This window comes from Ursus americanus, chromosome 9 (genome assembly GCF_024610735.1).
Source record: "Ursus americanus isolate L20-20 chromosome 9, mUrsAme1.1.p, whole genome shotgun sequence".
Lineage (NCBI taxonomy): Eukaryota > Metazoa > Chordata > Mammalia > Carnivora > Ursidae > Ursus > Ursus americanus.
This window is the reverse complement of record NC_142135.1, coordinates 40,283,742-40,308,533: the sequence shown is the minus strand read 5'-3', so window position 1 is coordinate 40,308,533 and position 24,792 is coordinate 40,283,742. Positions and strand designations below refer to the sequence as shown.

At 38.7% G+C, this 24,792-nt stretch overlaps 1 protein-coding gene across 5 annotated transcripts in view; it reads left to right on the top strand.

Moving 5' to 3' along the window:
- The window catches only part of ESRP1 (epithelial splicing regulatory protein 1), a 55,541-nt gene that overhangs the window by 16,105 nt on the left and 14,644 nt on the right, over window positions 1-24,792 (top strand). For 4 of the 5 annotated variants that reach the window (XM_045805940.2, XM_045805939.2, XM_045805938.2 and 1 more), the window contains exons 5-13: window positions 619-717; window positions 853-907; window positions 2,136-2,246; window positions 2,362-2,494; window positions 2,589-2,631; window positions 4,920-5,221; window positions 8,485-8,703; window positions 10,859-11,057; window positions 14,509-14,677. In XM_045805940.2, the coding sequence (XP_045661896.1) occupies window positions 619-717; window positions 853-907; window positions 2,136-2,246; window positions 2,362-2,494; window positions 2,589-2,631; window positions 4,920-5,221; window positions 8,485-8,703; window positions 10,859-11,057; window positions 14,509-14,677 (1,330 nt within the window). The remainder of the gene's footprint in view (window positions 1-618; window positions 718-852; window positions 908-2,135; window positions 2,247-2,361; window positions 2,495-2,588; window positions 2,632-4,919; window positions 5,222-8,484; window positions 8,704-10,858; window positions 11,058-14,508; window positions 14,678-24,792) is intronic. The other variant, XM_045805937.2, reaches the window with a different exon arrangement.

Sequence of the window (24,792 nt, the reverse complement as noted above, 5' to 3'; positions counted from 1 at the left end):
CCATTGTTAGCTCTGAGCCTTTGAATAGTTTCTACAAATTCACTCTAAAAGGACAAGTGTTCGCTGCCATCTAAGATGGCCAGAGTACATGGCTCTAAAAATCTTCTAATGGGGAGGTTCTCAGTAAAAGTGGCATCATAGAAATAGTGTCATCTGTAATCTGAAGTGTCTTTTTTCAAACAGCCTAAGAAAGCCACATGATACCTCGTAGTCTTGACTGTATGTCTTTAAGTCCACAAGTTCATTGCCTTGCATATGCTGTAAAGATAATAGAATGTAGGGATTTACTAACTTTGGTGTATACCTCATGGTTTGACACTAAATGAAGGTGCTTAGTAGTCATACATTTGCTAATACTCAATACATTTTATTACTGGTAGTGCCTCAGGACAGGATTGTTTGGGCCATTTTACTCTCTATTTACCCAAGAGGGTAATTGGAGACTCCAGGAAGTATGGGTGGAGTCCAAACTGACAGGAAGCGGCTATTCCTTGATTTCAAATAATTCTCAACCTTAGATGCATTTTACTTGGCTTCTTGGCTCTGTGTGAGTTTAATCTTAAGTTAGAAGCACCTCATTTTACTTCCTCAAAATGATTCCTTAACTTAATATCCCAGGCTTAAACTTTGAGAAGAATAGTTCGGTCTCCCGGTATGGAGCCTCACAAGTGGAAGATATGGGGAATATAATTTTAGCAATGATTTCAGAGCCTTATAGTAAGTATTGCTGTTGTAACAGTTGTGGACCTAGAATTTGGTCCTGCCATGTTTTTCTCATATATACTTTGAATGTCCTCCCACAGCTTTATCTCCCTAATAGCTAAATGATGACTTCTATGTTCTCATTTTTAGATCACAGGTTTTCAGATCCAGAGAGAGTAAATTACAAATTTGAAAGTGGCACTTGGTAAGTAGTAGATGGTTATTCCATTTGAGCCTTTTGATTTGTTTTATTCACATTGTGATATTTAACTCCCTTTGTATTTCAGTAACTTCACTAAACCTTTTGGCATTTCATTTTTTTAATATTAGGTTATTTATAAAAGGTATCTTAAAGTGAGCTTGGATGTTGGGGATTAAACTTAACTGAAATATTTGCATCCTTAGTCACTATGACCCGTAGGTATTGTGTCTCTGCTTCTTCTTTTAGTGTCTCGGAACTCTTTATCCTCTCACAGGAAAACTTGCAGAGGAAAAATCATAGGCTTTAAGAGTTCACAAGATTTTTACTGAGATAATTTAAAGTATGTTCTATCAGCTTCTACTTTAAAGTGAAGGAAATAACTGGCAAGAAGTATGAAATGGTGGTATCTCTGTGATCACAGGTAGACCTGTTTGCTTGTAAATCACTGCACTGGATTCCTGAGATTGCCTGGTGCCTGAAGTGAACAAAAACCTCTGACATCACTGCCCATAGAGAGACTTTGGGGTCTATTTAGTTGGGGAGAAAGTGACTCATTTGGAAAGTGTCCTAGGACTTCTGGAAATATGAATATGGGAGGAACAGAACATCAAAAGGTGTCAAAATATATAATAGGTGATTTGCAAGTGACTCATTAAGGTCTGGGAACTCCCATGCATTTCCATAAACACTCCGTGATGGCTCCCGTTTGATAGGGGAGATATTTTAATGGCAGAGTTCCGACTACATGCACACATTCCTGATATGGGTTAATTGCCAGCTTTATGCAGATCTTAAGTTTTGCTGTCAAAATGGATTCAAACCCCACTGGTATACTGGCCAGATCTGAGAATAAACGTAAACCTATCCGGTATTCTTGGTTCTAGGCATTTACTGGCCATCAGGGTATTGGGAGAACTTTGCTACCTATAAGTTGATCCTGGGTCCTTTTGAGTAGATGGCCAGCAAGCAGCAACTCAGCTGATGGATGGTTTGCTGAGTGAGCCAGCTGTGTTGGACCTGCATAGGCCGTTGGCTTTCTATAGTGAACTACCCAAAGAATACTTTGAACTGTGCCCAGATCATCTTTGAGGTTATGAAATAAATCAGGCAGTATTACAAGTCTGTCTGAACACCAAATAATACCTTATGTGTAACTAGGGAAATGGTAGCTTGGAATAGGTCGGACTCTCTAGGACTAATTAGGCAACCTGAAGTTTTGCTTGACCCACAGCAGCAAGATGGAACTTATTGATGACAACACCATAGTCCGGGCACGAGGTTTACCATGGCAGTCTTCAGATCAAGATATTGCAAGATTCTTCAAAGGACTCAATATTGCCAAGTTGGTTTTCTTTAATGTCTGTTTTACTTAGTAACCCCAAAGGGATAATTGGTGTCCTATCATTTTTTCCTCACTGTACTTTTTTTCCTCCCACTGCTATTTGTCCTTCTCAAAGGGGAGGTGCAGCACTTTGTCTGAATGCCCAGGGTCGAAGGAATGGAGAAGCTCTGGTTAGGTTTGTAAGCGAGGAACACAGGGATCTAGCATTACAGAGGCACAAACATCACATGGGGACCCGGTACATTGAGGTATGTCCTCACAACCTGAGATCCTTGACATCTTGAATGAGTATTAATGTTGGAAGGCTCAGAAACTGTATTTAATTTCCCTTTCTTTTCTTAGGTTTACAAAGCAACAGGTGAAGATTTTCTTAAAATTGCTGGTGGTGAGTGCTTTTTATATAATGCTGCTATAAGAAGAATCTGAAATTTATTTACGAGAGTAGATGAATAGGGCAATAAATAGTTTTTATTTCCTAAAGAAATATAGGAATTGACCTTTTTTTTTTTTTTTAAGTTTGGAAGAAATGACGCATAATATGAGTGTTTTCGATGTATACACTTGCCCTAAGGCTTCAGTCAACCAACTATAGTTAAATAGCCATTAAAAATAGTATCATACAGGGATGCCAATGGCTCAGTCAGTCTCTAGAGTGTACAACTCCTGATCTCTGGGTCGAGAGTTCAAGCCCCAGGTTGGGTGTAGACATTACTTAAAAAAAAGAAAAAAAAATACCAAATGGGTGCCTGGCTGTCTCAGTCAGTGGAAAATCTGACTCTTGATCCCAGGGTTGTGAGTTTGAGCCTCACATTGGGTGTAGTGATTACTTAAAAATAAAACCTTTAAAAAAAAAAATACTATGCAAAGGTGAAAGATCCTGTAAAGTCATGTACAGAGGGAGAGAGTAGTTCTTGGGAAATTAAATAGTCTGAAAATTGCTTTCAAACAGCCACACCAGAATACCTGGAATTGTTGGATATGTGTTTGTAGGCTTTCTCGGCTTCTGTAACTCATCAATGGCCAGGAACTCAGTGGTTTCTGGGTCTAGTATGTTTGAGTACATAGTGTTTGCAGTAATAAGGTCAGAAAAAAATGGAAACAGATAACTGTCTTTATCTCATTATCGAGTGGTTCATTACTTTAAAACCTATAAATGACAGGTGCATAAAAAATGTTGATTGTGGTTTGACAGGTTATTTTTCTATACATAAAACTACCTTGTAAGTTTCTGTTGCTCTGTTTATACAGCTTTATAACTTTTTCCTTTTAGTATATTATGAATATTTTCCCATGTAACTAAATTTTCTTCAGTGTTAATTAATATACAGTATTATGTACCATACATTTTTTTTTAAAAAACACCCTTTGGACATTTATAGCTCATTTCCAATTTTTCACCCTAAGTATGTTGCAGTGAATGTTTTTGTATCTCTGTAAGTACCACTCATTAGGATAACACTAAAATTAGGTTAGCTAAATCTAAGAATGTAGGTAGACCTTTTAAGAGGCTTTTGAAAATATACTATTGCCAAATATGTACTAGGGTGACTTTCACCTTAAATACAGAGAACACTGGTATCTCGGTAATACATAGCCCTGGTTAAAATCCTTGAAACTGTTGAACTTGTAGCAAAAACATCTTGTTTGCATAATTTGCTGGTATATTTCCGTTCTGACACTTAATTCTTTAGATATACGAAGGCTTCCAAATTCAGAGCTTCAAGTTTAAGTGTTTCCAAAATCCCAAAGTGTTGTTTGATATTAGTTGGGAATAAAATACACTCAGAGTTGCTCAGGTTCTGAGGTTCCATGATAGATGGCAAAGTTAACTCACATATTAATCCTGGGATTTCATGGTGTGTGGGTAGTATGAGAGTTTGCTCTTAAAGGAAAATGTGATGGACATCTGGCTGGCTCAGGTAGAGCATGCAACTCTTGATCAATGGGTTGTAAACTCAATCTCCGTGTTAGTGATACAGCCTACTTAAAAAAATGATAAAATAAAGGAAAATGTTACAAGTTTATGAGCTCAAAGGATGTGCATCAGAGTATTTGCTGCATGGTAATAGTGTACAAAATGCTTTATGACAGGCAGAATGTTGATAAATCCTGAAACTGGCTGTCATGCATGTTCATTAGACTCCCCTTTACTTATGTTTGACCCTTAATAAAAAAGTAATCAGGAAAATAATAATGATCACCAAAGTGCTTTATGTGTACTGACTTAAGTAATTATCATAAATCTATGAGGTAGGTAATTTTACCCCTATTTTACAAATGAGGACACTAAAATATAGGGTCAAACTTGACTAAAGTCATAGCCTCGTAAATGGCAAAGTCAGGATTGGACCCAGGCATTCTAGTTCCTTGACCTGTGTTCTTACCTAGCACGATGACTTACTGCCTCTCCCTCAGAAGAATACGGTGATTGGTCCATGATTTAATTGTCTGGCCACCTTCCCAAGTTAGGTGTTTTATGAGAAAGGTAGGGGGAATGTTTCAGATATGTGGGGAGAGAATTCTGATTCCTGGGATGTTGTCAGGAATTCAGCAAAGAGTGTAAGTTTTGATAATAAACTCAAGAAATTGCCAAGGATTTTACCATTTTAAGTTTGGTAACGTTGACGTCTTACCCATTTCTCCCCCTGCCTCCTGGTATTTGTGTTCCCCTAGGTACATCCAATGAGGTAGCCCAGTTTCTCTCCAAGGAAAATCAAGTCATTGTCCGCATGCGGGGGCTCCCTTTCACAGCCACAGCGGATGAAGTGGTGGCCTTCTTTGGACAGCATTGCCCCATCACTGGGGGGAAGGAAGGCATCCTGTTTGTTACCTATCCGGATGGTAGGCCAACAGGAGATGCTTTCGTCCTCTTTGCCTGTGAAGAATATGCACAGAATGCATTGAGGAAGCATAAGGACTTGTTGGGTAAAAGGTACATCGAACTCTTCAGGAGCACAGCAGCTGAAGTCCAGCAGGTGGGTTTTCAAGAGTTGTGTGTGTGTGTTTGTTTGTTTGGTGGCTTTGCATGATTTTCTATTTATTTCCAAGAACAATCTTACATTATTGTGTGAAAACTTGAAATATACAGAAAGTATAGGTGCATTTTTAAAAATTTCATTCCGTAATGAAAAGATAGCCACTGTTATTTTTTCTGTGCACACAGAGAAAATGCATGTGTTTTTATGTAATTAGAATATCTGTAGATAGACTTTATATTCTTTTTAAGAACTACGTATCTTGCAAGTTTACCCGTGTCCAAAAAATTTCATTTTTAATGTTACGTACATAATTTATTTAGAAATTCTATTGTAGGGGCGCCTGGGTGGCTCAGTCGTTAAGCGTCTGCTTTCGGCTCAGGGCGTGATCCCGGAATTCTGGGATCGAGCCCCACGTCGGGCTCTTCCGCTGGGAGCCTGCTTCTTCCTCTCCCACTCCCCCTGCTTGTGTTCCCTCTCTCGCTGGCTGTCTCTCTGTCAAATGAATAAATAAAATCTTTAAAAAAAAAAAAAAGAAAGAAATTCCATTGTACATTCAGGTTGGCTTTTTTTCATGCATAAGAAATTTCTAGATAAACATGCTTAGGAAACTCTCAATTTCTGATTGAGTCTTTACAACTGGATGGGATGAGCTTTTTAGATTTTTAATATCTTACCAAATTTATTTCCCAAAAAGCTTGATCAGTTCCTTACTGCTGGTGATGGTATAAAGTGTCCTTTTGTCCTATTCTCTTTCAGAATTCAGAAATGTTTTTGAGGCACAGATGGGACAATCAGTTGCCCAAAATGATCCAGACATGAAGCCATCTGTAGGGTTTCAAGCCTTTGGCTATTCTTGACTTACCAGCTGAAGGGTCTTTAAGGGTCTTCGTTTTTCTTCTGTATCTTGAGATCATGCAGACTGCTTCACACGTGGCTCTTCCAACTTAATCTGCTTGGGTCCCCTAGTAGAATAGAGCATCTGTAATGATACATTTCATCTTTTTTGCAAGCAATTAGGACACTGACTCTACTGTCATTCCTATGAGTTCATAAAATGATTTTTGTCTTGCTTTCTGCAGAGCCCATTGTGTATTGTGATTTGAAACAATTGCCCAAAGTTGAAAAGAACCTCTCACCTGTTAGGATACTGACATGATTTTTATACCTGGAATAAACATAGGTGACATTTTAAGCTAGTTCTGCATCCTGATGTTCTAGTGCTCTTGAACCCTAAACTGTGAACAGACGTGTAATTTAAACAATCCTGTACCTTGCTGAGAGTGAGCATCATAAATTCTGAATTTCTAAAATACGCGAAACATGCTTGAGGCTTCAAACATTAAACACATCAGTGCCAAACCAGAGGGGGCGCAAATAAGATTTTAGATCTTTAACTGGAAGAACAGTGTTATGGAAATCTTGGCCTAGAACAGACTGCCCCGGGGCCTCGGCTACGGTATGTTCTTGGTTTAGGTACAGAGGGTGCTGCCTCTACGACTTCACCATGATGAGGTTTGGGCGATAGATGAGCTTCCCCTCCAGCCCCTGTCCTACTGACTGAAGAAATGCTGAAGTAATCATGTGCTCTGCACTGCCGTCTTTTCATTCCTAACAGTCATTTCATCCAATAACTGCTCGCTCACCTCCTGTTTGCAGGTATCGGAAGGTGCCTGAGCATTTCCTGTGCTGAGTTTGTCTATAACCATACTTACTTTCTGTTCATGTTCATCCCATCATGTTTGTGCTGTGTCTGGATTATTGTTGTAATTTTTAAAAATTTCTGCTGTCTCTGAAGTTTCTTTGGCTGTGTTGTATTCTTTGTTTTCTGTCACCTCTTAGCAACTGGACAGGGTGGGAGTGAGGAAATTAGGGCAATTTGGGGGGAGGGTTTTGATTCCTTCTTTTCAGTTCAAGGGATGATTAAGGCTACAGTGGTAAGTTAGAACACTTAGGGACGTCACATACGCTGTGTGCACAAGGACCTGATATTATAAACTAGTAGGCATGTTCTAAACTAAGGCAAAAGTAGACCAGAACCTTATAATTTTTTTTAAGATTTATTTATTTATTTAAGAGAGAGAAAGAGTGAGTATGAACTGAGGGGGGGGGCAGAGGGATAGGGAGAAGCAGGCTCCCTGCTGAGCAGGAAGCCCCATGTGGGGCTCTAGCCCAGAACCCTGGACCGTGACCTGAGCCCAAGGCAGACGCTTAACCAACTGAGCCACCCAGGCGCCCCTTTAAATTCTTAAAGTTTTTTTAAAGATAGACCAGAATCTTAGAGTTTTGCCTGGAAGTAATCCTTTCTCCTAAATACACCTAACCTCTCATTCATTTTCAAGACAGCCAAATTCTATGACTTTAAAAGATAGTGGCAAGACAGAGCATCTTGACTATCTCAAATTCACATAAAAACTGATTATTTTGTGGTCACTAAATAATTTTTTTTTCATTTTTATGTTACCAGCCGTTCTGTCTTGGGCTTTATACATTGTTATAAATGTGGTATTACATTATAATATAATCCAGAGTCACTATTTGACCTGTGGTTCCTTACTGTGTCATTCTCTTGCTTGGGTTTGGAGGTAGAATGTGATAACAATACTAAGGGGAACACCGTGCTTCGTGAAATGAAATCTAATAGACTGCTACAAAAGTTCACATTTAGCAGTATGTCCAGATTGTTATACAGGCAGCGTACTTTTCAGGATATTGGTCCTGAGACTGTGAAGTACTTGTCCAGTAGACCAGTCCTTAATCGAAGCACATCGTATTGTGTGTGGCCTGTGCCTTAGCATGCATTTGACAAATGTGTGGGTCTCATGCTTTCCCCACTGAGCAGTGTGAATCCCTTTCTCCATAGGTGCTTCTCAAACTTGAATATGCTTAAGAATTACCTGAGGCTCTTGTTAAAATGCAGGTTCAGGGGGCACCTGGGTGGCTCAGTCGTTAAGCATCTGCCTTCGGCTCAGGGCGTGATCCTGGCGTTCTGGGATCCAGCCCCACATCAGGCTTCTCCGCTGGGAGCCTGCTTCTTCCTCTCCCACTCCCCCTGCTTGTGTTCCCTCTCTTGCTGGCTGTCTCTCTGTCGAATGAATAAATAAAATCTTCAAAAAAAAAAAAAATGCAGGTTCATGTTTCCCAGGTCTGAGGTAGAACTGAGATGCTGCATTTCTAACACGTCCCACACTGCTGCTGTGCTCGTTGTGGACCACGTTAGAGGAGCAAGGCTCTAAATCACTTCTCTTTTGCTTTGAGTACAGGTGCTGAATCGATTTTCATCGGCCCCTCTTATTCCACTTCCAACCCCTCCCATTATTCCAGTACTACCTCAGCAATTCGTGCCCCCTACAAACGTTAGAGACTGTATACGCCTTCGAGGTCTTCCCTATGCGGCCACAATTGAGGACATTCTGGACTTTCTGGGGGAGTTTTCCACAGATATTCGAACTCATGGGGTTCACATGGTATTGAATCACCAGGTAAGGAGTAACTTACTAGAAAACTGATTTGCTTATTCTTAGGATCAAAGGCTCTCTTCCAGTTTAAAAAAAAAAAAAGTACAGGTGTTCAATCAGCGGTATCAGAAGTCTTTAAGGAAAGCTTTAACTGTTGATACAGGAGGTCTTTGAGATGAACTCCAGAAAGAATTTTGTCATTAGCATGGTAATTTAAATTCAGCTCTGATTCCACCGTTGCTTGTATCCACCAAATTACCAGTAGTCTCAGGAAGGATGCGAACACGTTATCCATCTAACACAACATTTTACTGTTACAGCTCCTGAGCTTTGCTGTTGTAGTGATTGTAGTGATTGTAGACTGTATATAAGCCAAAGAGCATATCTGTGTTCCAGAGTACTTTTTATCTGTAGACTGGTTAGAACTCTCTTATTTTATATATATGACATCAAATGATATTTAGTAGAGTGCAGACTTAGTAAGGATTTGTATCTGTTCCACCTGGACCAGTATGTGATCATAACATGAGCTCAAATGTGTTAATGAATTATTGAGAAGCCTCTATCAAAGGATAACCAAATTCTCATGGTGTACAAGGATAAATTCTATGCATATTAAAAGTAGTTCCTGTCTTGGTGTCTCTTGATTTTTGGTTAAACAAAATTAGTCCTACTAGTTGACAAATGATTTACCAGCATTGTGTGCTATGATAAGCGGGACAGAATTTTTAAAAACCTGTAAACCAAGTGTTCCTAATTAAAATTTTGAACTCTTAAAAACAAGGTTGCATTAGTTTTTAAAAATGTTTTCTGAGCATTATGGGTTGAATATAGGTTTGTATTGGAAATAACAACATTTTTCTAAATTGCTAGTCTGAGTATGAGGAATCAGAAAACCTCCTGAGCCCCTGGCTTGGTTTTCCACCCCAGCACATGCTCATTCTAACTCTCATGTCAGTATTAAGCTATGCAACTTGTAATCTATGTACCCTCTCAGCATGCTTCACTGGTGGGAGTCCTTTTGAATAAAACTTCCCTACAATTCAGCATTGCCAGGAAATTGTTCGGTTTCTCTTTGAGCACCATATCTGATAACCTAGGGGCTATTATTGTTCTTTGATTAACCAGAGTGGACATATTTGCCTCTTATTGACCCATGTGACTTATCGTGATTGAATTTGGGAGAAATGCTTCTTTAATGATGGACGAGCTTTTAGCTGTCTTGAAGAGGTTAGGTTTCCATCTTGGACTGGGTTTCCCTGGTATCCCTAATTTCCCTGGTATGGTGACTCTTATGGTAACTTGCATGGTTATAATTTGCACTAAGTAGTCCCTTAGAGACTTTTAAGGAAATCCATAAAAAAAGAAAGGAGTCTTAAAAGCCAATCGTGTCTTTTTCTCCCCCATAAAATGTCCATGTTAAAGAAAACCAATGTGTTCTGGTTCTGTGAAACAGAAGTCTACCAGCTTGGCTTTAAACAGGATTTTTAGCAAGCTATTAGTAATAGAGGAGATATCTATAAACACCTGTCTGACCAAGGTTTAAAGTGGAGGTACTAGTGAAGAGGTGAGAGAAGGACTCCTAAGCAAGGCTGATAATATAGCTTTCACCCGCCCTCACTGCTTTGCAGTTCCCATTTCGTTACCCCCTTCTCTCTTCCCAAGCCCACATCCCAACCTAGGCTTCAGGGAGAAGGGAAAGGGATGTTGCAGGTCGGTAATGGACAACTGAGCCATCACAGAACGCTGGTCTCTTCAGCCTCATGTAGGAGCATACATAAAGCTCTTATACTGGTTCTGTCCCTAGTTCTTCTCAATCAGATAAGATTTAATCGGATTTTTCAGAAAGGCAAAACGCAATATACAATCCTATACTTTAAAACCACAGTTATAAGGAGACCCTTTCAAAACCGTGTAAATCTGATACTGACTAGCAGTAATGAGAAAAGATCATTTTCAACTATGAGCTCTCAAAACTTTCTCCAACATTTTGTGGGCCATTCTGGTGATTAGGTGATAAAATGCAAGTTAGATTTCAGTAGGCAACACTTGTCACCCAGATTTTGTGGCTAAAATGTCTGTACTATGGGTGATTGTCACTTTGCATGTTTTGTAAGCAACCATTTCCTTGTTGAAGGAGACAGTCTCCTTTTGTTTTTATTCTCCCCCACGCGCTCAGGGCCGCCCATCAGGAGATGCCTTTATCCAGATGAAGTCTGCGGACAGAGCATTTATGGCTGCACAGAAGTGTCATAAAAAAACCATGAAGGACAGATATGTTGAAGTCTTTCAGTGTTCAGCTGAGGAGATGAACTTTGTGTTAATGGGGGGCACTTTAAATCGAAATGGCTTATCCCCACCGCCATGTAAGTTACCATGTAAGTTTTTCTTGGGTCTTGGCGCTATTCTACGCTATATGCTGGTAGGTGCTTAAGCTGCTTTCATAACTGTCTATGCCCCTGGTTCTTTCTAAGGCAGGTGAGATGGTTACATAAGGCTTTCCCATCTGAAATCGGTAGTATCTGGTAATCATTTAAGACCTTGGTTGTGGACACCCATAATTAGAGATGCTACGAATACCTCCTTTCAAATTATATTCTTGCTTTTCCAGTGATAAGCACTTGATTTCTGAAGCTTAATGTGCTCAAGATAAGCACTGACTCTGGGAGGCAACCTGGCTATGTAGATATTTTAATACGCATTTAAAGGTGAAATAAGTATGGCTGAATCCTTTTTCTTTTCCTTTTTTTTTTTTTTTTTGGTAAAACATTAAACTTTTTTTTTTTTTTTTTTGGTAAGGGTGATTTGATGCCCATTTTGCATTTTTAATTTTTTGAGCATTAAGTATTTCTTTGGAAAGGACAATCTGGGGAGCACTTATCTTGCTCTCCAGAATATCTGGAATGAGCAAGTTATTAAAAACTATAAATGCGTAAATAAATTAGCCAAAGTTTCCATTGGATCGCAGGATCAGTGCTTAATTTCAAGCCATGCTCTTGCTCATTGGCACCTGGGTGCAAGCCATCTGGAATCCTGTGTGAGAGGAATAAGCCCTTTAGTCTGGAGACCATGTTGTGGTTAGTGACTAAGGAACATTTGCAGATCTGATGTTAAAACTTGAATCTTTTTGTTTCAGTTTTCACTTTTGAATAAGACATACCTTGTTAGGAGCCATGCTGGGTATGTTTAAAGAATGTAGCACTTGGAATATAGTCCAACGATAATGGAGAAAGCTACCTGGATTACATACCTGATCCCAGTAAAATAGAGTGTGTTTAGGACATCACTTTCCGTAAAGAGGGATCTATACCAATGAAACTGTTTGATAGACTATTTTTCATAGATCATTCGGTGGGGCTTAATCCTTTTTTTCCCTTGGACTTCCTAAATGGTAATAATTCCATTCATCTGCTGCTTGCTGTTGGTGACTATCTTAAGAGTTGATGACTAATGAATGCCAAGTTCTGGAAATTTATGACTGGGTTTAAGTGGTGTCTTAAAGTAATCTTAGTCCTATGTATTCTGTCCCTAAACCACTGATAATATCAGTAACTTTTATAATTTCCTTGAGTGATAATCTATCAAGCATTGTGAGATAAGGAAATTTCTTCATGCTGTGTAACCCAAATTATTCTGCTATAGTATCCTTTTACTTCTCTCTCTTCCTGGTGGAAAACTGGTCATTACAGAGTTACCTCATAAGACTTTCGTTTTTTTCCCCCCTTTCCTCTCACAAGCCTTAAGGTAATAGAAAAAATTTAAAATGCCTTTTTCCACATAAAAATAGATTTCCATGTATTTTAATACTCCCCAAAAATGTTAACCAAAATTGACTACTTGCTGTTTTAGTGGACGAGTTCACTCATTTAAAAAAAAAAAAAAAAGAATTCCAGTTGATACATGCTAATGTTATGCCTATTTGACTGGACTTATTTTTTCCCCTACCAACTCATTTGAGGTGATTTCCTATTTTTACAGCAACCAAAAACCTTAGAGAAATTGCATGTTTTCTTTTTATCTACTCTCAACAACTAAAGAAGTTAAAATAGTGATTGCTTAATCCCCCCTGAAGAGTTTCTTATTAAATCTGGGAAAGAAACGCCACTACAGTCTCCGTGTTTTTAAAGTTTTAAACTGTGTTTATTGAAATTTTAACTTTTTCAAAAAGTTGAACATTTGAAGGTAAACTCCACTTTTCTAATCTATGAATATACACATGTGATTCTCTTTTAGTAGTGTAAGAATAGGTGTCATTTCATTTGAGGAATATCCAAACCTGGGCAGTCTAATCTATTAACAAAAATGTCAGCCTTTTTATATATTGTCCTCTCACAAATTACTTGATAGTTTTGGAAGCAAGGTAACGGGCATAGGCTTTATAATTTTCTAGATGACTTAGGTGCCTCAATTTGTTCTATTTGCCATTTTGTGGAATCTTTAAGGTCAGGAATCATAATTTTAAAACTTACCTACATTATATATTGAACATGCAGCACAGTTTTTGGTGAATTACGAAGAAGAGACCTAAAAGCTGAATGTGAGATCGATACGTCGGTCTTTGGTTTATGGTGCCCTGTGCTGCCGACTCTCTTACTCATCTCCATACATGCGTGGAAACTCAAACACAAAAGACAATAGAGATTTTCCTGTGAAAAGGTGTCCCTTGGGCCTCTGCTATTTGCAAAATATATTAGATGGTTCTGGGTGCAAAAATTAAAGTCAAGAATTCCAAATTCAGGCCACCATTCCGTGATCTCTCTTGTTGAATGCAGATGGCCTGGATTGTTGTGTTCACCCCACATGTTACAGCTACAGAGCAGTAACAGGTGTGACTTAAAAGAGTTATGGGGCCTGGACTGAATAACTAGAAGATCATAGAATTTCATCCTTTCTGTTTTCTATTTAACCTGAGTCAGCTTTTTTATCAGTCAACTCTCAGGAATACTTAAGCCTGTTTTTCTTGAGTTATTTATCAGGCTGGGTAATGGGGGTTGTTGTTGTTGGTGGTGGTGGTGGTGGTTGTCATTTGTTTTTTTAAAACAGGTCCAAAGATGTAGATGAGTTTCAAAGCCCATCATTTGGTGTTCATTTAGGTGGAAGTAATGCAGAGTTAATCTACTCTTAGGTCAGTTCACTCTGCCACCATCTGTGCTTTGGCACAATGCACAGAGCTCATGAAATCATTTTTATCCTAACCATCTTCATCTTCCACCGTACTACGGAGTGGATAACAAGATGAAAGAGAAGCACAGCTCTCAAAAAAGCAACAACAACCCAGCTTTTAGTGTGAAATAATACTAAATGTCCTGTGTTTCTTTCCTCAAAGGGGTAGTTTATGGTGTAACTGGCACTCAGGGGTAGAAAAAAATACACGTGTCATGAAATAGTTGAACAGACTTAAAAATCTACTTGATAATTGGTTTTTGCCAATTTCTAGGTCTTTAGGCTTTGAGATGATTTTTAGGTGTTATCTATATAATCAAAAGGAAGTTGCTTGGACTTTTTAATCAAATTTTCTATGGAAGATGAGGATTCAGTGATTGAGTTGAAGATTAGCCAAAAAATTACCCAACATTAAAAAAAAATTTTCAAACTTTTAGAAGATGACACATTTGAGAAATTTCACATTGTCAACAAAAATTTCAGAAAATACTAATTATATACAATTTTAAAAAGTCACTTGGGAAGATAAAGAACTGGTCTCTTTAAAATGTATGTATGTGTGAAACAAAATGTATGTCTGTGTGGAACGGTGACATTATGACTTTAGAGGTAGCACAAGTGTCCGTTGTGAGAAATGTCTCAAAGTCTCTCTCTCTGCTTATTTAGGCCTGTCCCCTCCCTCCTACACATTTCCAGCTCCTACAGCAGTTATTCCTACTGAAGCTGCCATTTATCAGCCCTCTGTGCTTTTGAACCCACGGGCACTGCAGCCCTCCACCGCGTACTACCCAGCGGGCGCTCAGCTCTTCATGAACTACACTGCGTACTATCCCAGGTAAGGCTCGGGTGGAAGGGGAAATGAGGGACAGAAACAAAGGACTCCTTTGATAGGCAGTGCCTGAGTTCACAAAAGAATATTGTCTGCCACTGACGAACAGGATGACAGGCAACAGCTTCTGTCCTATCTCTCTGGCCAAGAAGGCTGTTTCAAGACCAAAATAAGCTCATTTTTTAACCATATATTGACAGCAGGATCTTTTAGGTTACCTATGTATACAACTTTCCTTTTTTCCTTCTCCTGTCTTAGGGCCGTAAGTAAGTAGCACTGCAAGCATTGCAACAGCATGGCAATATTCTGTGAACAGATTACGAAAGAGGAAAATCCATAAGAGCCATTATATTTTTAAGTAGCATCCATTCACATGTCGACCCATAATAAATAAAAGCTGTTTCAAATTTTATAGGACTTCTATTCTTTCCCCCCTCTAAATCAGCACTAACACGTCCGAGATGAGATTATTCAGCACTTTCTTAGAATCAACATATTTTTAATCTGATTCATTCTTTTTAGTTGTGCTCAGTTTCTGGAAGGCAACAGTATGTATAATGGAGAGAAAGCTGTTGGTCTGAAAGCTGGGAGACCTGAGATTTAGTCTCAGCTCTTAGTGTAACTGGGGCAAGTCACTTAACCTTCCTGGTTCTTAGAAAATGACGGGATTACCAAGTTTTTGAAAGTCCATTCTGAGTCTGATGGCTTGTGATTCTCACTAGGATGTATAATGACCTCATTCTCAAAATTTTCTTTTCAAAAAGATCGATTTGGCCAGTAACCGGTTCATTATTAAAATAAAATTTTATTTTATTAAAATTAAATTAAAACTTTATTAAGATACATTTTCATTAAAATGCAATTTTACTTTGGCACAAGCAATATTGCTCAGAATTTTAAAAATTACACTAGGCCTCATTTTTCCTTCCCCAGGTATTTTGACTACGTGTTTTGAGTACACCCATCAATATGTAAGTGAGGTTTTTTGATAAGTGATCCGGAAGTAACCTATCCATCCCCATAGTTGCTCTATCGCATGGTAGTTTTTTTCTCTCTCCATCTAGTTTTCTAGAAGGGAGCAGAAACTGTAGAATCTCAGCAGTGAAGCATGTGGCCTCTGTTAATTACATTTGTTATTTTTGTTAGGTATTTTTAAAACATTCATAAATGCTATTGCACATATTCTTTATTCTACTGGGGAAGAATAGGGACGAAGCCATAATAATTGCCAGTTGGCCCTATATTGAAGGTTTGAAAAGGGTCAGACGCATGAGTGATTGTTCATGGTTGAGTGCTGTGTCAGGCGTCTGGCCCAGTCCCAGTCTGTCACCTACTCTGGACCCTGTGACAATCACTTGCTAGTCGTGGGCTCTGGTTATAAGAAAGATCTTTGTCTACCTTTCTTACACTATCAGGATGTCAGGAGTGAAATGCATTGTTCCTCTGGGTGCCTGGTGCTGTTTTTCCACTCTAGAATACATTTGCAGAGTATCCAGTTCCATCATTGACTTGTAATCTGGACCCCATGAAAAGAAGGAATCCCTTAGAAATAGCTGGCTAACATGGTAAGATGGGAATTCGAGTCTTGAATGGAAGGCCCAAAGTCAAGAGAAACTGACATTTATGGCTTAATAGCATCTGTCGTTTTGGGCCCCTGACTATAGGTTAATTTTTTTTCTAGGAGTTACAAAGTTTGTAAGGCCCTCATTGTTACATATAAGAATATGGAGGTATTGTGAGTAAAAGTAGACTCCCATTTTATACACCTCTAAGTCTAGAAGCGGTCACTATTATTGGGTGGTAATAAAGACATATGTGTGTACTTCTAAATAATGTGGCATACTTAACATGTACTCCTCACTTGTCCCCCCCCCCCTTTTTTTTTTAAACTTGCCACTAGGTCGTTGACATCTTCCCTAAGGAATATGTATATATTTACCTCATTCTTGTAACTTCATATGATGTCACAAGGGTAAAAATACATCAGAATTTAACAGTTCCATATTTTTAGATCTCGAATTTAAAAAAATGTTTCTCTGTTAAACAAAGCTCATATTGATCTTTAAATACTTACATTTCTGTAGGACAATTTCGTAGAAATTGAATTTTTTAAAAAAATCTTTTTAGAGCATGCAAGTCGGGGGAGGGACAGGGAAAGGGGGAAGCAGAGTCCCCTCTGACTATGGTGTCCAGTGTGTGGCTCTCGTTTTCACGACCCTGAGATCATGACCTGAGTCAAAGTCAAGAGTTGGATGCTGGGGTGCCTGGGTGGCTTAGCCGTTAAGCGTCTGCCCTCAGCTCAGGTCATGATCTCAGGGTTCTGGGATCGAGCCCCGCATTGAGCTCCCTGCTCCGCTGGGAGCCTGCTTCTCCCTCTCACACTCCCCTTGCTTGTGCTCCCTCTCTTGCTGTCTCTCTCTGTCAAATAAAATCTTTAAAAAAAAAAAGTTGGATGCTTATCCACCTGAGCCACCCAGGTGCCCCAGGAATGAAATTTTTAATTGAAAGTCATGTTTATTAAATTAAAATTAGGGACTCCTGGGTGGCTCAGTCGTTGGGCATCTGCCTTCGGCTCAGGGCGTGATCCCGGGGTCCTGGGATCGAGCCCCGCATCGGGCTCCCTGCTCCGCTGGCAGGGAGCTTGCTTCTTCCTCTCCCACTCCCCCTGCTTGTGTTCCCTCTCTCACTGGCTGTCTCTCTCTCTCTGTCAAATAAATAAATAAAATCTTTTAAAAAATTAATTAATTAATTAAAATTAATACTTTCAAATCCCCTAACATAGTCCATTAATTGACATTTCCCTAATTGTAGTGAAACTACCCGCACAAAGTGTTTAAACATGGAAATGTCCTCTTATTTATACTGCAAAATCTAGAATAATTTAAAGAACAAATTCCAAACTATAAAATAATTTACAGTTTTGGCAGAATACCACTAATTTCTAATCCGACATGACTAAAAGGCATTTGAGGATATTGAAAAATTGCTGTGTAAGTTTTCAAGTATATTTTGACCATATTCCCTCATAAATGGGGAAGGCTTAAGAGAGTGTCTGTGGAGCTAAGAAAGGATATTAATCAGACACTCTTGGAGTTTTTGTTTCTTTTTAAATTAAAGTTTTATAATTCCCTCCTTTTTATGAAATATGTCAGTTCAACTTGAGATTAATTCAATGTGTTCATTACTTTAAGAGGTTAAGATGCTAATGTATTTTGGAGGTTTTTTAGAAAAGATTTTGAGAGAGCACGAGTGGGGGGAGGGCAGAGGGAAAGGGAGACATAGACTCCCTGCTGAGTGTAGAGCCCTACAATACAGGGCTCCATCCCAGGACCCCAAGATTATGAGCTGAGCTGAAGGCTGCCACTTAACTGACTGAGTTACCCAGGCGAAACTGTTTTGCAGTTTACTTTTTTTTTTTTTTAAGCGTGTCCCTCGAAAAGAAGTGATTGGCTTTAACTTTTTTTTTTTTAAGATTTTATTTTTTTATTTTTTAAAGTAATCTCTATCCCCAACATGGGGTTCAAACCCACAACCCTTAGATCAGAGTCACATGCTCTGCTGACTGAGCCAGCCAGGCGCCCCAGTTTTAACTGTTTTTAACTTTCCATTTAACTAAGCAAACTATTATTTAGTACCTCTGTGAGATATGTTGGGAACATGAGGATTGATAAAACATAGACTCCTTCTAGTGTAGAGTGGCTGACAGAATGCGACTGTGACCCTGTGCTAAGTCAGTGACGTCAGAGGTCTTCTTCAGGTAGAGGGCATTTGTCCTTATTTTACCTCTAATTTGATCTATTTAAAAATTTGAAGATAAACTCTCCAGTGGCTATGGCTCTGAGACACAGCATCTTTCATCATGAGGATTTGGGTTACTTGAAGAACATTTAAGGAGAAAACATCAACCATTTTTATTTAAGAAGGTTTTAGCAGTCTAAATGTGTGGCTGTGACAATAACATCTTGAAGAGTAAGTGTAAAAAGGATATGTGGTTTATTTTCTGCTTGTGGACATTTCCCTCCCTTTTGGAAGACAGCTTCAGTTACTCAGTATCCTAGAGCTTAGCCAAGGATACAAAGGAATTTGAAGGGCCAATGCGTTTTTGCCCATCCTGCTTATCACTCAAAACTCCATTACATCACACCGTTTCTCTCCAAAAGGAGAGTCCTACCTTTTATTCTCACCTTTCATTTTTCTTAAGAAAGCATATTCTCCTTTGCATCAAAGCTCTAGCGCAGGTGAGAAACATGCTGATTCTTCAATTCTATGCCATCTCATTTAAGGAAAGCCAGATTAACATAAATGTCTTTATATGCATCACCTTACCTTTTGTAGGACACTAAATAAGTAACATCACCTGAACCAAGAAAGAGGGCAAGGGATATTTTATTTTTGAGCGTGCTTCATTTGGGTGCCCCATATGAAAGATTTGTTCTTTCTTGGGATAACTGTTTATTATTCAATCATCTTATTTCTCCCTAAACAATGAATATGTTTATTAAGTAATACCGAGGCACTCTGCACTGTTCAGTTTGTTGTGTAGCATTACTGTATTCTGTTCCGAAATTCTTTGCATTTGAACCAAAAAAATACCAACCCTCTGAAAGATGCCTATGTTTTGTAGTATTTTCAATGCCTACCTTTCGAGATAAGTGTAATTTCATTCAGATGCAATTGTAACAAATAGTGGGGAGAGATCTACACATTTTACCAAGTTTCTCCCAATAGTAACATTTGGCAGCCAGTTTACTTTCTGATTTATTTGGTGAATGTTTTCTAATAGGACTAGGGAAAAGGATAAAATCTGTCTTTAGTATGGGGTTATATTTTTCTTGGTTATGAAAATAATTTTTTTAAAGATTTTATTTATTTATTTGACAGAGAGAGACAGCCAGCGGGAGAGGGAACACAAGCAGGGGGAGTGGGAGAGGAAGAAGCAGGCTCATAGCGGAGGAGCCTGATGTGGGGCTCAATCCCATAACACCGGGATCACGCCCTGAGCCGAAGGCAGACGCTTAACCACTGTGCCACCCAGGCGCCCCTGAAAATAATTTTTTAAAAAAATTTAAATATTTAGTACTACCCATGCAAACTGGAATTCAGCATACAATGAAGTGATACCAGAATATTGTAGTAATACAGTATCAACCAGTGTTGTAATAATGGAGAAGTGCCAGATAATTTTTGTTGGTGGGAATGATTATAACTAAGGTTTTTCAGTTTGGATGATAGTTCTAAATCACATAAACAAGAACTGCTGTGGGCAGTTGACTCTGTCAGTGAGAATTCAGTATAGCTTCCATGGAAGAAGTATTCCCCTGCTAGTCTGAAGACTTTATTCATGTAATGAGCAGTCCAGGGATTTAAAATGCAAATATGCTTAACATTCTTTTTAGCATGGCAGAAAATTATAGTGCAGTGAACATCAAGGAAAAATAACGACTCAAAACACCTGATACAATTTTGTTTTTCTAAGAATTTTTTCTTAAAATATTTGCATCATGTTATTTTCAGGTGTAACTTTAAGAAACTCTAAGAATTTTCAAAGTCAAGAGGTTATCTTCTCCCTACTTGTGACGATAGCAATATTTTGCCAGTCTTGTTTCATCTATTTCAGTTTACCCCACTATACTCTTATCCCCAGAATTTTTAAAAAATATTTTTTCTTTAAGTAGGCTGCACACTCTACCCACTGAGCCAGCCAAGCACCGCTCCCCGCCCAGAACATTTTAAAGTACAAAACCTAGAGGTCATTTCGTTCACCTGCTACTGTTTGTGTGTCAAGTGTATCTTTAAGCACCTTATTCTCAAAGCACTAATGACTTTAGAGCAGGCGAACTTAGTAAAACACATGTGTCAGTGTTGACAAAATAACCCTCTTTTACCTTTATTGCCTTAAACATTTCCTTGGTATGTATCTTTAAGAGATGACACGAAAGGAGGCCTAAAGGAAGAATTGACATTTGTCTATGAATTTTATTCAACACTTTAGATTAATGACTTCTGATTTTGATTTCCTCGTGAGGTCTTTTACTTATTTATATTAAAGATTTTTATTTTTAACTAATCTCTACACCGACCATGGGGCTCAAACTCACAACCCCGAGATCGAGTCACATGCCTCACCAACTGAGCCAGCCGGGTGCCCCAAGTTAATAGGTCTTTCAAACTACCTTTTTAATAAATAAAATCTTGAAAAAGCAAGGTGGGGGGGGATGCCCAGGTGGTTCAGTCGGTTAAGCGTCTGCCTTCAGCTCAGGTTATGATCCCAGGGTCCGGGGATCGAGTCTCACATCAGGCTCCCTGCTCAGCAGAAAGGCTGCTTCTCCCTTAACCTGCAGCTCCCCATGCTTACGCTGTCTCTGTGTCTGACAAAGAAATAAGTAAAATCTTTTAATAAATAAACTACCTTTTTGTTTTTCCCAGCAAAAGCAAAATGCCTTTAATAGGAAGCATTTTCCATTTAAGTTCAAAATAACTAATGAACTAGAAAGATAGCCAGTAATAACCCAGCTGGAACAAGCTTGCTTCTAGAGAGGAATTCTCATTTGCGGGGGGAAGAGTGTAGTGGAGTTACACTACTAAATTTGTACCTCCCAATAAGTTGTACTCTGTTCCCATTCAACAACTAGACAAAAGTGCATTTAAAAAACAGTAACCCAAAAATACCTTAAAAAATAATAACTTTTGGGGGCACCTGGCTGGCTCAGTCGGTGGAGCATGTGACTCTTGATCTTGGGTTGTAGGTTCGAGCCTCACGTTGGGTGCAGTGATTACTTAAAAATAAAATCTTAATAATAACTTTTGTGAATATGCCTCTTTGGAAATTGTCTTCTGTTTCTTTGCTGAAGAGCACAAGATACCCACAATCAGAGTGCACTTTCCTGCTTTATCTATATTTTTTATTTAAAAAAAAAATTTTTTTTAAGTAAAATCAGTGGCCCATGTGGGGCTCCAACTTATGACCCTAAGATCAAGAGTCACATGCTTTACTGACAGAGCCAGCCAGGCACCCCTCAAATATTACTTTTAAAAAATGTTTTTCTGGGGTGCCTTGGTGGCTCAGTCGTTAGGTGTCTGCCTTCGGCTCAGAGCGTGATCCCGGCGTTCTGGGATCGAGCCCCACATCGGGCTCCTCCGCTGGGAGCCTGCTTCTTCCTCTCCCACTCCATCCGCCTGTGTTCCCTCTCTCGCTGGCTGTCTCTCTCTCTGTCAAATAAATAAAATCTTTTAAAAAAAAATGTTTTTTCTTCTAGGGGCACCTGGGTGGCTCAGTCAGTTAAGCATCTGTCTTTAGGTCATTATCCTAGCTCCTGGGATGCAGCCCCCGGGTTGGGCTCCCTGGGGAACACGGAGTCTGCGTCTCCTTCTCCCTCTGGCCCCCCCGCCCCCACTGGTGCTTTCTCGTGCCCGTGCTCTCTCTCAAATAAAATCTTAAAAAAAAAAGTTTTTCCTCTAAACATCTAAGAGTCTCAGTTTTACTGTTATTTTGTACTTTGAATTGAGCAAGAAGATGACCTTCAGAATAATTTCTAGGGGCACCTGGGTGGCTCAGTTGGTAACGCATTGACTTTGATCAGGCTCCGTCCCAGGACCCTGGGACCCTGACCCGAGCCCAAGGCAGACACGTAACCGACTGAGCCACCCTGGTGCCCCTGGATTAGTTTTCTTACTTTTCAGTTGTCAGATTTCTTTATATATTTTAGATGAGAGACCTTAGGAGATGATCCCATTCTGTGAGTTATCTTCATTTTCTTGATGGTGTTCTTCAAAGCACGAAAGTTTCAAATTTTGATGATAGTTTCAAAGTTTCTTCATTTTCTTGATGGTGTTCTTCAAAGCACGAAAGTTTCAAATTTTGATGAAGTTTCAAATTTTGATAGTTTGTGTCTCATTTTCTCACTTAGAGTTCTGTTGTAATATAAAACCTAAGGTGGAGATTTACTAGATATTCTTGTAAGAGTTTTGTAATTTTAGCTCATATATTTAGGTATCTTATTCAACTGGATTAATTTTTTTATATAGTGTGAGATAGAAGTCTAAATTCGTTCTTTCGCCTGTTGGTATTACATTATTCCAGCGCTAGTTTTTGGGAAGCCAGCAAGCATGCCTTGTTTTATTGTTCTTTGCTTTACTGCACTTTGTAGATACTGGGTTTTTGTTTGTTTTTGTTTTACAAATTGCAGACTTATGGCCAATCCTGCACCATCTTTTTCACAGCATTTGCTCACTTCATTTCTCTATCACATTTTTGGCAATTTTTGAAATATTTCATAGTTTTTTATTATTTTGTTCCGTGATCAGTAATTTTAACTAGCTGAAAGTTCAAGTGGTACTAAGCATTTTTTAGCAGTAAAGTATTCTTCAGGTATATACGCTGTTTTTCAGCCTAAAGCTGCTGCACACTTAAGAGATTATAGTATAGTCTAGACAAAACGTGTATGTGCACTGGGAAACCAGAATCCTCACTTGACGGGCTGTATTGTGATACTCACTCTATTGCAGTGGTCTGTAAAAAGACCCGCAATATCTCCAAGGTTTGCTTTTGTATTCTTTCCTCATCGAATTGTCTTAGAACTCTTGCCAAAACTCAAATGAACCATAAATGTAAGGGTTTATTTCTGGCTACTCAATTCTATTCCATTGATCATTGCCTACCCTTATGGAAGTACCACATCATCTTGATTACTGTAGTTTTATAGTAAGTTCTGAATTTAGCAAATGTAGCTCCTGCTTTGTTCTTTCTCAAGAGAGTGTGGCTCTTCTGAGTCCTTTGCATTTCCTTGAATGTTTTAGGTTTAGGTTTTTTTTGTTTTTTTTTTTTAGATTTTATTTATTTATTTGACAGAGATAGAGACAGCCAGTGAGAGAGGGAACACAGGCAGATGGAGTGGGAGAGGAAGAAGCAGGCTCCCAGCGGAGGAGCCTGATGTGGGGCTCGATCCCATAACTCCAGGATCACGCCCTGAGCCGAAGGCCGCTGTGCCACCCAGGCGCCCCTAGGTTCAGTTTTTTTGATTCCTGTAAAAAAACAGTTGGAATTTTGATAGCTATTGAATTGAATCTTTAGGTGAATTTAGACAGTATTGTCATTTTAACAATATTAAGTCTTCTATTTATGAACATGGCCTGTCTTTTCTTATATTTAGATTATCTTTTATTTTTAAGCAATGTCTTTTAGTTTTCAGTGTGCAAGTCTAGCTGTTTTAATGTTAATATTTTTCCTAAATGTTTTTTTTTTGATGCTATTGTGAATGAAATTGCTTTCTTAATTAATGTCATTTGTGTTTTCACTGTAGTGTATGGAAATGAAATTGATTTACTTTATGTATTGATCTTGTATCTTACACCTTACTCAACTGGTTTTTTGATTTTAGCTTTTTTTTTTAAGTAAATTCTTTATTTTCTATAAATAGGGGTTTTCCTTGTCTACATCTTGTCATTTTTATTTTATAAATTATTTTTGTTGATTCTAATTTCAATAATCTGAAAGACTTCATTTAGGTTGTTAGAAAATTCTTGGGGCGCCTGGGTGGCTCAGTCATTAAACGTCTGCCTTCGGCTCAGGGCGTGATCCCAGCGTTCTAGGATCGAGCCCCACATCAGTCTCCTCCACTGGAAGCCTGCTTCTTCCTCTCCCACTCCCCCTGCTTGTGTTCCCTCTCTCGCTGGCTGTCTCTCTCTCAAATAAATAAATAAAATCTTTTAAAAAAATTCTTATTCTCCTATCCTGTCAAGTAGATAGACAATTGTTTTAATTTTCCGTAAGATGCCTTGTGGATAGCAGGAATCCTAGTGCAAAAAAACAAGGATATGATTCCAAGTTTAGGCTTCATGAGAATAGGTGCTACCTTATAAATGCTGAGCATAATTGTCACTTAAAACCTTACATTTCCAGTTGGATAACTTTTATTTTTCTATTTTGTCTTATTTATATTTTGAATGCACTAGACACCTAGATTTAATTTATAGGAGATCTTTAGCCAAGGGACTAGAATGTGCCAGGACAGAGTCATGGAAGTAAGTTGTATGCTGTGGAAACAATCTGAGTATCATAGAGTGGAAAACTTAATAACTCAATTAAATACACAGAGAAGGCTTGTGGTTCTTGAGAAATAGAC